Raw genomic sequence first — 14,797 nt, forward strand, 5'->3', positions numbered from 1 at the left:
ATTTGACAGGTTAAAAATGAAGAATGATTGTCATTTTATATCTAGTTTTATAGGTCCTTATTTTATATCTAGTTTTATAGGTCCTTTTAAACCTATTATTACAAGTTATACTTGGTATTTTCATATTAAGAATAACAACAATATTTGGAATGTCTAGACCAAAGTTTTCATATTATTTAAACATCAAACAACCTTTCTGCTTTAAATCAAGTTGGCACAAAAAAAAGTCCCTATATATGGTCTTCTCAACAGCTCTACATGCTTTTTTCTTTGTTTTATTTTTGTATTTGTGTGCAACTAGGCAATACTACAGGATCTGGAGCAAAGACGTCCCCAACTGGATGAACTAATAACTGCAGCACAAAATCTAAAAAACAAGACGAGCAATCAAGAGGCCAGAACAATAATTACTGACCGCAGTAAGTGGTGATTCTGCTATCATATGGTGTTTCAGCAAATATGGAAAATTATGTAATACCTGATAAGCACAGCATTTTTCAGATACTTTATGCATTTGCCATGAGAAGGAGAGTTCCATCAGGAGACAGTTCTTCCACAGATTTTCCAAATTGCATATAGAAGACATGTAACTGAAAGTCAGTGATCATATATTTCAAATTTTTCACTTTAATTTCATATTGGTTGTCTTCATAGTGGAAGCATATTGTAGAAAACATAGAATGTGATCACTATAGATAATGAAATACATTTATTCTTAAACAAGGAGGAAAAAGAAAGAATTCACAGAGTATAGCCGTAGGCTGGTAAGAAGCTTTCAATTCCATCCTCTGTAGCACAGCTGCAACCTCTTCTTTCATCTCCCCTCAGCTGGCGCACAAGTCCGATAATGCTCTGTATTAGTCTGTATTAGCTCTTCAGTTCTGGTTTCCCTTTCCAGAATTAACCAACTAGCTGTGTCTAAGGTGGAAAAATTAATAGATTAAGTTTTAGAAGAAGGCTGTAGAAGACGTAGCCTTGCCACCCTCGGATGCTGGCATGTCCTTATGCCCTTCACTATAGGATGAAACACACTCTCAAGGTCATGCTATAAAAGCAGCCCTCTGTGGTGGACAGTTATATATCTTCAGTTATTGAGTACTCAGGACTAAAAACTACAAAAAATTAATTTATTATGGTCCTAGAGATCCCCTGTGGAGCTTAGAGAAGACCAAGGCAAAATGCTTTGCATGTGGACATGGCAAATTCTCTTTAGGTGGATGCAAACTGTTTTCTACATCTTGGCCTGGAGACCAGAGATTGCTCCCTGAAACTGATGACTGTGAAGATTTATACATAGGCTAAACTTCTCTACCCCCATAATCTAAAAAAAAAAACCAAAACACTTTACTTCTTTCTTTTTATTCCATCAGGTAAATACTTTCCATAATATGTCAAAATCACATTGCATGTTTGGACTGATTTGTTAGTAGCAGACACAGATACTATTTAGACTATATCTTATGTGAAATAACATTGTTTAACTGCTATTCTCTTCCTGGCCTTGAAACATATTACTGAGAGAGAGAGAAGCTGTATTTGTCTTATTTGAAGTATAAGAAGAAATGGATAGCACTTATATATTACATAAATACCTGTTCCTGTTTGATATGCAAATTAATTTTAGAATCACATACTCAGTTGAATTCAGATGGAGTGTGTACATATACCTTAACTTTACAGTGCTTATTCAAAGCCAACATATGTAGTACTCCCATCAGTATTTCCTAGTATGCTTTAATTTTTAATTCTGAGATAGCTCTTCTGAAGATAACATTGTAGACTTCACATGAAATGCAAGCATAATTCCTATATGCCCTCATGTGAATTGTATGCATGACTAGATTTTGTTCTGTTGGAAAACTGCACTTCACCTTAAGTGAAGTTGCCTTCTAAGATAGATTAAATGCTTCTTTTTCATACAGCAAAAAAAGGAAAGCAAACTATCAGACTGCAAATCATGAATGAGTATGTGGTAACCCAACTATACTAAAGCTTGCATCTGTGGCTAGCAGTGTGGTGAATATATTTTACATGATGATTTCTTAGTTTTTGTCTATAAGAATTCCCAAAATGCTCAGTTGGTTTTGAACTTAAAGTATACAAGATTTATTTTTGCTGTGATTTAGCAATTAATTTTCTATGCTGAAACTCAATATCCTTGACTGCAAAAGTGCAACTTACGATGCAGTAGATACAGGTCATGTCCCTTTATGTTCTTTCAAGTACATCTTGCTGTAGTATAGCATCTTCTAACATCATCCTGTTGTTGCTAGTGAAATAATTTTAAAGTAAACAAAATATTTATTGTCAGAAGTATGCAGGGTGCAATGGAGGGAGGTAGTATGATCAGGGCCATTTTTGATCCAGTCTTCTGAGGCAGCAAGCTAGATTCATGAAGGTTTTTTCCTGCTTAGTTAGTTTACATTTGTATAGTTGTAGGTAGTACTAAACACTATTCAAGAGGTATTTATTACTTTTGAATTTTAAGGACATCATGATATGTCTAGGGGAAATAAATGCTAGGACTTTACAATGTGACACATAAGGTTTTTCCAAATATGTGCTAAATGTGGCATACTGTCACCTAAACTACTTCTTTAAAAGAACTAGAGCAATTGTTGTATTTTTAATTGTACAGTATTTTCCCCCCCTCTGTGTTGTACGAAGAAGATGGAGATTGCTCTGTTTGGTTTGAATTAGGCCTGCTAAATACCTGTATAGACATGATCCACTTGTTCTTGCTGCAGCTACCATGGGGGTAGTTCCCCCCTCCCACCCCTTCACAGTGCTATGCTGTCCTGGACACAGAAGACTCCCCTTATCCCCAGCAGAGCTGGGGTGCTCTCTAACTGCGTGCTCTCTTAACACAGCTCCTCTGAACCCTGCTGTGCCATGCAGCGCTCCCACCCGGTGCAGATGTTTTGCCTTGCAGTGCAGCACGTACCGAGCCCAGCCTACTGCACCCAGCGTGTTGTCCCCAGGTCCATCCCCGGGAATCTTGCTCACAGCTGGAGCTGAACCCTGGACTGGAGAACCTGCTCCAGTTGCTAAGGCCTGCAGGTTCCCCACAGCCCTAGAGAGCGTCCCCTCCGTTATATTTGGACCTTGCACCAGAGTCCTGCTGCAGGTCCTCCCTGACTACCTCACCCGCAGACTGTTTCCCACTTCCTGTGTTTTTTTCCCTCTTCATGAATGCAAATAGGTTACCATGGTTACAACTTAGCAGTTAGGAGTACTGATTCAAACCTATCCAGTTTCCTGACCTGAGCATCAGCACTGTGCCACCCGTGCTCCTCTGCAGCAGCTGTGTACCACACAGTGTAATGTCACACCATTGGGTGCCAAGTGCATCGGATCCCATTGTGAAGGGAAGGGAGGGCAGGGCTGCACTGAGCTGGTCTGTCACGTAGGAGCTCATAGACTTGCCTGTATCTAGTGCGCTGCCTAAGCACAGGATCTCACACTTTGGGAAGTAAAAACCTGGGAGGATGAGCTAATTTGTATGAATATGTTGTTCATTGTCGTTTGCTGTTAAGGAGCTAGTAAAAAAACTCAGCAAAATCATCTGGCCAGTATCACTGAACAGGTATCTTATAAATACTAAATGAGACTTGTAGCTACTGTACAAGATAGCTGCATTCTCACAGGATGGTCAGTGTGCCATCAACTCGAATTAAAACCCTGGAGGTTCTGGCTTCTGTGCTAACATTGGTAACTCTTAAGTCAGAAATTCCGCTTGTAGAAATACATATATTATGCTTGTTGAAGTCTAACTTTGAGCCGTATTTAGAAGGCATTATTGACTTTGAAAGTATTTATAAAAACAAACGGTAAATATTTTATACAGAATCAAGCAAATCAAAGGACATTTATTAGAGAATTTCTATCAAGAGCTGCAAAAAAATCAATGAACATGAGATTATTTTGCAACAGAGTTGTCATAGTATTGCATAGGTTTAGTCTTTCTTTAGGAAATAAAGCCAGAAACTAAAGATAAGCTCATACAATTGAATTATTTCCTTTGAAACTTTTTTCCCCACCCTTACTTCATTATCTGTATGAAATTGCAGGAGCTATACTACATAAAAAGAATTTGACTCTATAAAGTAAAGCTTGTGTTATGTTTACATACTGTTATAATCAAATCTCTGTTTATTCTATCTAAATCATAGTTTGTTTACAACTTATACTTTAAAGAATACATAAGAATAACAGCTACATTTAGTCTTGAGGAAAAGTTGTGGGAAAAAGCAAGATAGCTGTCATGGGAAAAGGCAAGATAGGTCTCAGCTCTTTTAATGCCCTCGATAAACCATTCTATTCTAACAGAACCATATGCTGCACAATAACGTTTTTCTCTACATAATGCATCACAGCTCCGAAACACTTTGCTTTACTGCTGATGTAAAAGTTGTTTCTTTAAATTGAATGAGTTTATAAGCAACTTTGAATATAATGAAGTAATTAAACTTTTAAAATTCCTTTTATTTTCCATCAGTTCCTATGTACAGTATACATAAAGTTGGTAACAAGTCAATATAGAAGTATACTGAGAGATAATAAAACCAAATTTAGTCTTAGAATCAGAAATACCAAAGTAATTACAAAGGCTATGCTGGATCTTGCTAGATCCTGGAAATGTAAGAAACTTTAAATGGCAGGCCTTCCCACTGTTGGGTTCACATACATGCAAAAGATAATGGTGAATAACCTTTCTGCGGTTTCATTTTGCTAGTAATTTACATCCCAATTTTGTAATGTGGTTTCTGACTGTGTAAGTGATAGAGGAGGTATGAAAATGAATATTTATAGAACTCTATGAAGAAATAATCTCTTACTGACCAAAGAATCTTTCTTTCAAGATTATAAGAAGCCAGAGTAACACACATCTTTCTTCAGCAATTGTGTGAAAAGTACTGAACTCTCAAACTATCACTTGAGAGGTTAATTAAGTTCTATTACATTAAATATGTAAATAATAGCAATAAATACAAGCATTTCAATGAAGACTATTTTAATAGAGAATTACACATTGGGACCAAATGATTCCTTTTAAGATTTTATTTGGCAGTTTTTAAAACCAAGTCCACAAATGTATGAATAATTTATAGAGGATGTCTTCAGAAGAGTTATTTTGGTTTTGTGATTTGTTTTTTGTTTGCTTGGGTTTTTTTTTTTAAAAAAAGAAAAGCTATATGTTATAATTAGTTGTTAGGAGAGCTGCGTTTGAACTAATCTGAAAAGAGTCTGAGTGTCTCTGTGACACTCCATAAAAATGCCTTTATTGAATAGTTTGCTGTATTTGACAGTTTTATGGCAAAATCATCAACTTGTCATCACTTTCACAGCAAAATGTATGGAAACTCCACAGTGAATTACAGCCGTGCTGTTGTTCTCGACATCTTAATAAAATAGCCATCTCCATTGTACTGCCATCCATGTGGTTTTCTCTTAGAGCTATTGAATACAAATAAAGAGTTTACCACTTGAGAAAACAGATTTATACAATCTGGAATTTGTCATCCAGTAGTAAAACTCCTAGTTAGCAAGATTGTGAAGGAAACGTGTAAGAGAAAACTATGCTTGTATACAGTTTGCCCAGTTATCTTTTTGATATTTTTAAGCTGAATTATTGAATAAACCTCAGTATTCTATTCTCTGGTTCCCGTGTATTTCAAGAACTTCTTAAGAACCTGAGTAATAGCTTTCCTATGTCATAAAAATGCAAAGTTTATTAACCATCCTGATGTACGTCTTTACAGCTGAAACCGTGTTTTTCCTATGAGAACTCTATGCCATGGAAATGAAGGAAGGGAGAAACCATTTTTTGTTAAAGAAACCTCAATAACAATATAAAACTACAGCTTTGAAAAGGATAGCATGTTACTGAGAAGAGTACCTCACTGGAAACCACTTCCTTGGCACAGATTTGCTGCTACAGGATTTGTAGAAAGTTATGGGACATTTTAAGAAGGAGTAAGAAGTTATTTTAGAGCACTGGAGAGAGTTGCCCTTTAAGAACAGGCAATAGCATGCCCCAGAAATGTCTGAGTGATCGGGGAATTACAGTTATATATCATTTCTCAGGCTATATATACTAGGAGCATATGGCTCAGTGGACAAAGGGCAAAATCTAAACTGTCTACTTCAGGTGTTGTAGTGCTCCCAAAAAGGATGTGAGACTACAAGGTGACCTTCTTCCATTTCTGGTTATATTCTTGCATAAAAGTGGCATGGCTTTTTTGATAGGCCCAGTGCTTTTAAGTGCATTCAGTGGTATCAGAGCCAGTGGCTGTGTTAGGCTTGCTCAGAGCTCACTTACCTTGTCAAGCCTGTGAAGAGAGTTAGATAATTACCAAACTTCATGTTGTGTGGTAATTCAGGTGGAACATAGCTCACTAGTTCTAGACCAGGTACTTCTAAATAGTTAGGAACGTTGTCCTAAGTTTTATGTTCCTAGAAATCAGTCTGTATTGGAGAACAGGCACCCTGGATTGCTGCGTTGGATAGAGGCACTTAATTTTGCCCAAATCGTGTTACTAAAATTTTGTCATCTATCCTCCAAAAAAGCTAGGAGAGCAGAATTGTGGACCAAATCTCTCATCAGAAAAATATGACCACAAAGTGAGTTTAATTTAATATTCTGCAATTTACTCTGCTGTTCTCAAATAGTTTGGAAACTGAGGTGATAAAGGTGATTTTTAGTAAAAGGGCCAAAGTGTGTAAAACTTCAGCCCCCTCCAACTTTCAACCTACCCAGTCACCAATGAGATGAAAACAACTGTTGCCCAGAACCATGACCGGACATGAAATGACAGAAAGTCTTGTTTACAGGCTGTCAGCAGGCAATGCCTTTCCCCAAGTACTGTTGTCTGCCCTCCTACTAGATAAGTCCTATTAATAGTGTTGTTAGGGGCATCTTTTCCTTCTTTTATGCTCAAGGGGAGTCATATTTTAACAGACTGGTTTTATGTAACTACCTGCCTTTGTTCTTAATCTCTTAGTGAAAATCTTTAACACTTATAGAAATCTGCCTGCATATATCAATTTGAAGGAGCTTTCTTTTTTTAGTTTAACGAGACCAGTAGCTTCAAAAAGAAGCAAATTTACTTGCAAAAGTGTCATAAGCAAAACGTAAAGGGAAGGTAAGGAACTGCCACACAGGATGAGATTGCAAGTCCTACTAATTTACTCTGTTGTCTCAGAAATTGTTAGTATCATGTCCTTCTGAAGAATATTTAAGAATTCAATAGCATGCAAATGTGAAGTAAATTGAGAGTACTTCTCAGGATACAAAGTCTTTCTCTCATTAAACAATTAGAGAAGTATTAACACAATTTTTTTAAACATTTAACTGACTAAAACTGCCAAAAATTTGTAGTTCTTCAGGAAAGCAAGCACTGAGTTATTTTTGAGTTTTCAACATGTTTAACAGTATCTAATGTGAGACTTCCTATTTACGGTGTTACAGAAAAAAAATCTGTTTAATTACATTGGGTTTCAAAATTTATTTCAATCTTATTTTACAAATCTTAATTAACATTTGTATAAAATACTTTAAAATCTGAAAATAATAAATGCTGAAGAGGTTTAACTTACATCTTGTCAGTGGTAGAAGAAAGTTCCATTGACTTGTGTAGTGGCTAGATAATCAGAAAGGAATTGTTTTTCGTCTTTGAGTGGTACTAGAAAGACTCAGTCAATTTTTGATATTAAAACCCATAGTGTTAATAATTTGCCATTAAAAATATTTATACCACTTATATCATACTTGTGGCCCATCTCCATTGCAAGTAAATATCCAAAATGATCAAGCTCCAAAGTGAGAGGGAAACTGCCTATTATTTATAACTGTATTAACTTTCTACACTTTAAGAATTATTTTTCAAAGTTAAAGACTCTTTTTATAAGCAATTTAAATTCCCTATCTACTGATGAAATTTCATTGCTGTGTTTATACAGGGTCCACTTGGGCAATCAACAAAGTTACTGTCTAACCTTAAAATCTGTCAGTGTGTAGTTGCTCAAGATCATGGAAAATTACTTCATTTCTCTTTTCAGATAGGGGATTTCTATTTCTTGCTGGATGCTGGTACTAGTCCATATGTTTGAAGTCTGAAAGTCTCGATAGTATTGCATCATATGGTTTGGATGCATTCCCTTTTTTCTTTAAGGGAATTAGACAGCTCAATTTTTAACAAAAGCATCCCATTTACCCAAAAAAGTCTCATTATCTTCCTTCTCTTCACTCTCTTTATATAGAGTTTTCATTTTTTAATTAATAATTTTAATTAATTTAATTTTAATGGAACTTTTAAATGTTGAAGTTCAGTCAATTTATACAAGCATCAAACAATTACTTGTTTTTTAATATTGAATTGCCTGGATTTTAGTGATTTTTTTCTTTTTATTGTTTAGTGGGATTGCTTATTTGGGTTTACTTTTTGCAGTTCTCTTTGTGAATGTTGACATTGCAATGCTGACATTTTTTATTACTTGACTTGATGTTATGACATATCTGAATATCTTCCGTCAGAGTAGATGTCAGCAATTGATTAGAAAGTAATTTGGATTTTGCATTTGTTTTTGGATTTGGGCACAATGACAGGTTTTAATGAGCAGCTAGGACTTTTGGGAATCATGAGATTTTCATAGATGTTTTATCTGGTGGAAAACCTCTGTCATACAGAAGTTGCCAGGAACTGTGCTGTTGGACATCTGCTGCCATCTGTATCGAAACCATTTCATGGATTTTTTCACAGTTACACGTACTTGTTGCATCTACATGTTTGTACTTAGTTCTTTGTATTTTACAGGTGATTTATAATAATCTAGAAAAACACTGAACACCTAACCTTTCATATTTACAAATATGAAAACTGTTTAAAAGATGGAATGCAGCATTATGAAGAGACACCTGAGCTACCTCTGAGACTAATAGCTATCTAGGCTCTTGGATGGGGTGTTTGCTGGGGACGGCAGGGGCAGGGCCCTCCATGGGCACTTAGAGATCTTGGGACACAAAATCAGGGGGCGTATGAGCGTCCTGATGCAGGGCTGTACCAGAGCAAAGCTGCAGGTCTTGACACAATGGCATGCTCTGGAGGTACACAGGTAAAAACAAGGGATGTAATCTCTAGTAGAAATCTTTATATTTCTCAGGGACCAAGACCTGTTTGTTAGATGACGTTACATGTCATTGCAATCTATACACAAGAATTGGTGTGCACCTGACTGTCTCCCCAGTGTGGACTCTAGACAGGGCTGGGACGGGTCTGGCGAATTACTGATTCAGGTGTTGAGAAACCAAGGAGACATAAACAACAGAAGAGCTACAGAAACACCGTTCATCCCCTTCCCCAGGCTCAACTTCAGTCCAGCACTCCTCCCTCCCATCCTTCCTAGTCCCAACTCCCCTTGTTTTTGCTACTCGTTGCGCTTCGTCCCCCGCCAGTCCCCTTGGCCCGCTGGCAGGTGGCACAGGAGGCAGGCATCAGCGCGCCAGGGTTTCTGTCTCCACTGCTGGCTTCTTACTCAGCTGCAGTCCCTCGCAGGTCCCTTCTCAGACATGGCGTGAAGGCCTCCTTCCGAGTGCGCGCCTCCAGCCGCGTCCCCAACACGATCCCTTTCCACGTGTCTCCTCCATTTCGTTTCTCCAAACGCCTCTCTTCGCACTCACCTCTCTCCTTTCGCGTTTCCTTGCTGGCCTCCCGCTGTGCCCCCTGCCCCTGCCTGCTGCCATCTTGCCTGCAACCGCTTCGGGCAGAGGTGCCACTGCCTCCTCGCTCTGGTGGGAGATCTGGCTGGCACCAGCAGCCCCCGCACGTCTCGGGGCCTGCTGGAACCGGCTGTGACCAGCACAGGGTGGCTCATGGCCGCCTCCCGCCTGGGTGCCCTGCAGGCCCCGGCCCCCATGGAGGCAGCCGGGGTTTGCTGCTGGTGCTGCCCGAGCTCGGGCAGGGGAGCAGGCAGCTGCCAGGCTCCCAGGCAGCCTGCAGCACAAGCAGAGCTCACGGGATGCTTCCTGACAATCACTTAGAGGTGTATTTTCATCCGCCTTCCTCTATTCCCTCCATTTCCTGTTCTCCTCTCTCTGTCCCCCATGTGGAAAATGCTGGTTTATGTATTGTTTAACTCACTTCCGTGTTGCTTCTTCCCTTGTTCTGTTTGCACCATGTCATTGCACTCATCTTTCACTCTGGCTATGCCTGCCTGCTCACCTCCTCTTTCTAGTACCTGTCTGGTAAAAATTGCTGTCGTAGCTCAGGCCAGGGCTCTGTCTGTAGCGTAGGTAATGCAGGAAAACTCTATCAGACTTAGAGATGGTTGAGCAGACCTATTCAGAAATGTTGTTGGGGTTTTTATGTCTTTGTACAGGAAGTGTACCATTAGTCTTCTGGGTTTAATGTCTGAGATCTGGGGGGAAAAAAGCCAAATAATAGCATTTATTTTTACATGTTTACTTCTTCTCTTAGACTTGATCTTATCGGCTTCTCAAATACCATTTGAGATATCTCTGAATTCTTAAGTTTAATAAACCCCCAGCAGCTTGCAGCAGCAGAAACAGAGTAGATCTGTGCCTCCTCCTGGCTGCTTTCTGCTTGGAAACTTTGCCCGTGCTTCCAGCGGTGCATGCCGAAAACATCTCAGAGAGGACCGAGAGGGATGCTGCCGCCGGCAATGAAGGTGCTGTTCTCTGATAGCTACCCACAGGGTGACTTTTGTCAGTGAGAAGTCACAAATTGCTTTGAAAGTGATGGAAATGCTGACCACCTTCCTTGGAGACTAAATAAGGGAACGAGAAATGTTTTCATTTAGCTGGAACAGGACCTGGCACCCAAGTGCTAATATAAACACTTGGACTAGGGATTAATTTAGTTGCATCTATAATTTTAATTGGTGAAAGACAAGCCAAGATAAAGGTAACAAAAATTTCCAGGATATCAAGAGAAGCCTTCATACACGTGATGGAAAGTAGAGAGAGAATGCTTGCAAAGACTGAGGTAGCCTACTTGTAAGGCAGGCTACTACAACAAAGCAAGCAAGGTTTTTTTATTCCTTCCTTGCAAATATATGATTGCATCTGAGGCATACTTGCCATTCTTCGTTATTCTTCTTCGTGGAAGCCCCCTGCCAAACACTAAGCACTGACTTATTCCTTACGCCTAAGGTCAGTTGTGTGATAGCATTTGGATTTTTTTTTTTTTTTTGCCTTTAAGGATCAATGAAAATATGGTAAAAACAAACTCCTTGTATTATCAGAGGTGAGGATGACCTTGATTTAATTTCCAGTTCTGCTACAGACTTCCTTTGTAATTCCAGAACAGTCTTTTGATTTCATATGTTCAGTTCTTTACCTAGATAAGGTGGGATAATGTATCTTATCTCCCAGCCTTTGTCTACCATACATGTTCAGAAGACTAGGTTTTTTGACCTGGTTTTGAATATGACAAACCTAAGTCTTTGCTGTTTTGGCCAGTGTTTCAAGGTAGTACTCTGTTAGAAATAGTAGCTTGCACAGAACAGTGTAAATTTGACTAGAAGCAGACATGTAAACAGTAAAAAAATCCATTTTATTTTATTTTTATCCATGATGATATAAACAGAAGAGCTATGCTAGCTGTGTTGCAACAAATTAGTCAAAATGAAAATAAATGGAAATAACAAAAAAGGGTTTGTTCAGAAATGGAGTTTTCAAAATGTGATCAAATTAGTCGTCCACTGACATTTTTCATCCAGAGTTTGATGGGCAACATTTAATGTCCACAGTTATTATAAAACTGTCAGAACAGTATATATTCATTTATGACAGACCATAATTTTCTGTAGTAATTACAGAGCAAACAGGAAACAAAGGTCTTGCTCTGCAGAGATTACAGGCTAAATTTAGATACCACATAATCAGTGATATCAGGCAAATGCAGATTTTGGTGTACATTGTGTCCCATCTCTTTTTCTAAAATGAATGCAATACACAAAGAATATATGTTGGAACCTGCAGTTGTTCTCAGACAATCTAGTTAAACACCCTGGAGTACATTTGGCCTACAGATTTCGCTTTGGCTATCCTCAATATAAATTTATCATGGGTTTAGTTTTGCTTGAGTTGGGAATAAACCAATAACAAAAAGAGTGTTTTGTGTACAGCCCCAAAGCTCCTTTGCAAGTCCAGCCTGAGTAAATACCAGCTTAGCCTGTGTGAGAGAGGTCCTAAGACTTCGGTGGGTGGTTGCACCAGCTGTTTTTTTCATTTTGTTACGTATACCAAATCATCATTATGGTGACTTTTGAAATACTGTAGATAATTCAAAGAACGTAATTTTATTACTGTTTTCAGGACCATAAGCGTATGAAAATGGTAGCTCTGAGGCTTTTCAATCTGTGTTTAGTGGATAGCAATGCTCACAGGATTATGTCAGCCTTTATCATACCAAAAAGGGACGGAAGGGGAAACAGCATAAAAATTCTGGAGATTAGCTGCTCATACTTCATCTTTCTTGTCAGCAGGCCTATTGCACGGTAGGTGAGACGGTGACCCATCAGAGAGTGATGTGGACAATCCCTAGCTGAGTAGCAGCAAAGGAGAGTAGATGTTGGACAGTCTGATATATGGTGAGAAAGCGGTGGCATCTGGGCTTGGTGGAACTTAGAACCTGAAACAGAATATTTAGAAAAGGTTTCATTTCGTTATATTGTAATTGGATGGGAACCTGCATGCAGTAGAGGAAATGCCTATGCCATCGATTTTTTTCCTGGAAGTGTCAGACTGTGTTTATGTCTACTTTATCTTCTTAAGTGTAGAAATGAGTGCAGTATTGCAGATGAAGAAATATAATAATTTTGCAGAATATTAATTACACTTTTATTATTATTATTCTCTCTGAATTATTGCACCTTCGACACTTGGCTTTCTTCACTGCAGCATTGTATTAGGATGGCAACAGTAATGGTTTAACCTGTTTGTTAGATACCTTTTCTTTGTGTTTTCCTGCAAGCAGGATGTTGAGCTCTGTAGTAAAATATAGAATAGAATAGAATAAAATAGAAGTATTTCAGTTGGAAGGGTCCTACAATCGCCTAGTCTAACTGCCTGATGAATTCAGGGCTGACCAAGCTAAATAAAGCGTGTTATTAAGGGCATTGTCCAAATACGTCTTAAACACTGACAGGCATTGGGCATCGACTACCTTTCTAGTAAGTCTGTTCTAGTCTTTGACCACCCTCTTGGTAAAGAAATGCTTCCTAATGTCCAGTCTAAACCTATGTGGCGTGTTAGGTTCAAAATTTGCTGAGTTTGAGCCATATCAGAATAGTGACTTTGAAGTGTGTTGGTTTGTCTAAAGTTGATTAAGTTTAGTCCATTTAGTGTGTCATGAGTGTCATGAATGTTATGATCTGTGTTGGAGTAGCAAAAAGAACACGAACAAAGAAGCACAGATGTCTGGTTAAAAGAAAACAAACCAAAACACCCCAAAATAAACCCAACCCCTTCTCAAACCAAAAAGACAGTAAAAGGCAAGTTATCGTGTCTTTCCTTTTCTCAAGATTGGTGTAACTGGCACATTCTATATTTTTTTCTTTTATTGGTCAGCTAAAATATTGGACTAAGATGACAGCTATGGTATGTTGTAGGTTTGGTTTTTTTTTTTTAAATTTATGTATCTATTTAGTTATTAAGAAACAAATACATGCCAGGCTCCATAGATTGGGACCCAGTCCATGTGACCTTGAAAACTAGTCCTGTAAATTAAAAATAGGAAAAAAAATGTTATGTTTCCTTCTTACGTGCTCCTATGCTTGCAGAGCTGTGCTCCTTTAATAGTTCAAGTACCAGCATTTTTATGATACACCCTTCATTTTTTGATCAGTGCTTAGTCAAAAAAAAAAAAATGTGGGAACAGTATAGCTACACAGAGAATGCTCAAAATGTCTGAATATTTTGGAAATTTCAGGAGAAACATTTCTCTGCAATTTATGTTACTTCCTTAGTTGACTCGGTTGGATATTTCCTTTGAAGTGTATAAGGTCATTTTAAGTGTGAAATTTAACCATTTCTTTGCTTTTTAGTTCATCAAAGTCCCAATACTACTTGGCCACATAAGTGGAAAGTACTCATTAATAGAAGAAGGAAAACAAAAAAATCATAACAACCTGCTCACAAAAGACTCTCTGGGTCATTTTTCAGCCTATTTTTAAGTTCTCAAGTATTGCATTTCAGGTCATTAAGGATTTCAAGTGTTGGGAAGTTAAGATTGTCTTTTTCTGCTTAAAAAAAAAGTATGGATTAACTCATATCAGACTGATAGCACCTTCTGGAGTATGTAGAAAATAGGTACAAATGTGAGAGGGAAAACAGAATGGGGTGTAAGATATGCGGAAATGTCAGCTGAAGTAGAAGCAAAAGCCCTGAGTAATTAACTCACCTTCAGAAATACTTAGTTCAATATTAATTTATTTTTTCTAAAAGACTGTAATTGTAAATCTAAAAAAAAAATAAGCTTGCTTTTGTCTTGGCCAGAAATACAGTCTTTTAGTTTACATTCCTGTGATATCTGATGCTTTTCTCCTCTCAGGAAGATTATTGTAAGAAAAGTAACTATTTTACCCAATCACCAGTACAGTGTGTAATCTGTTGTGTAAATGTTACTTTCTTCTGAGCTTCTGTCTGTGCTGGAATTTCTAGTCAGCTGTCCCTGAGAAAATAGCATGGAGGAAGCTGTATATCTGATGTTTCACTACATTATTGAATACTGCATCCAGCTGGGATCCCCAGTACAAGACGCGGATCTGTTAAAGC

The 14,797-nt window shown here is 38.1% G+C and overlaps 1 protein-coding gene across 3 annotated transcripts in view; it reads left to right on the forward strand.

The window, feature by feature from the left end:
* Nucleotides 1-14,797, forward strand: part of DMD (dystrophin) — a 1,232,979-nt gene that overhangs the window by 916,875 nt on the left and 301,307 nt on the right. For all 3 annotated transcript variants that reach the window (XM_075717957.1, XM_075717963.1, XM_075717968.1), the window contains one exon: nt 302-419. In XM_075717957.1, coding sequence (XP_075574072.1) covers nt 302-419 — 118 coding nt within the window. The remainder of the gene's footprint in view (nt 1-301; nt 420-14,797) is intronic.

Source organism: Pelecanus crispus, chromosome 1 (assembly GCF_030463565.1).
Source record: "Pelecanus crispus isolate bPelCri1 chromosome 1, bPelCri1.pri, whole genome shotgun sequence".
Lineage (NCBI taxonomy): Eukaryota > Metazoa > Chordata > Aves > Pelecaniformes > Pelecanidae > Pelecanus > Pelecanus crispus.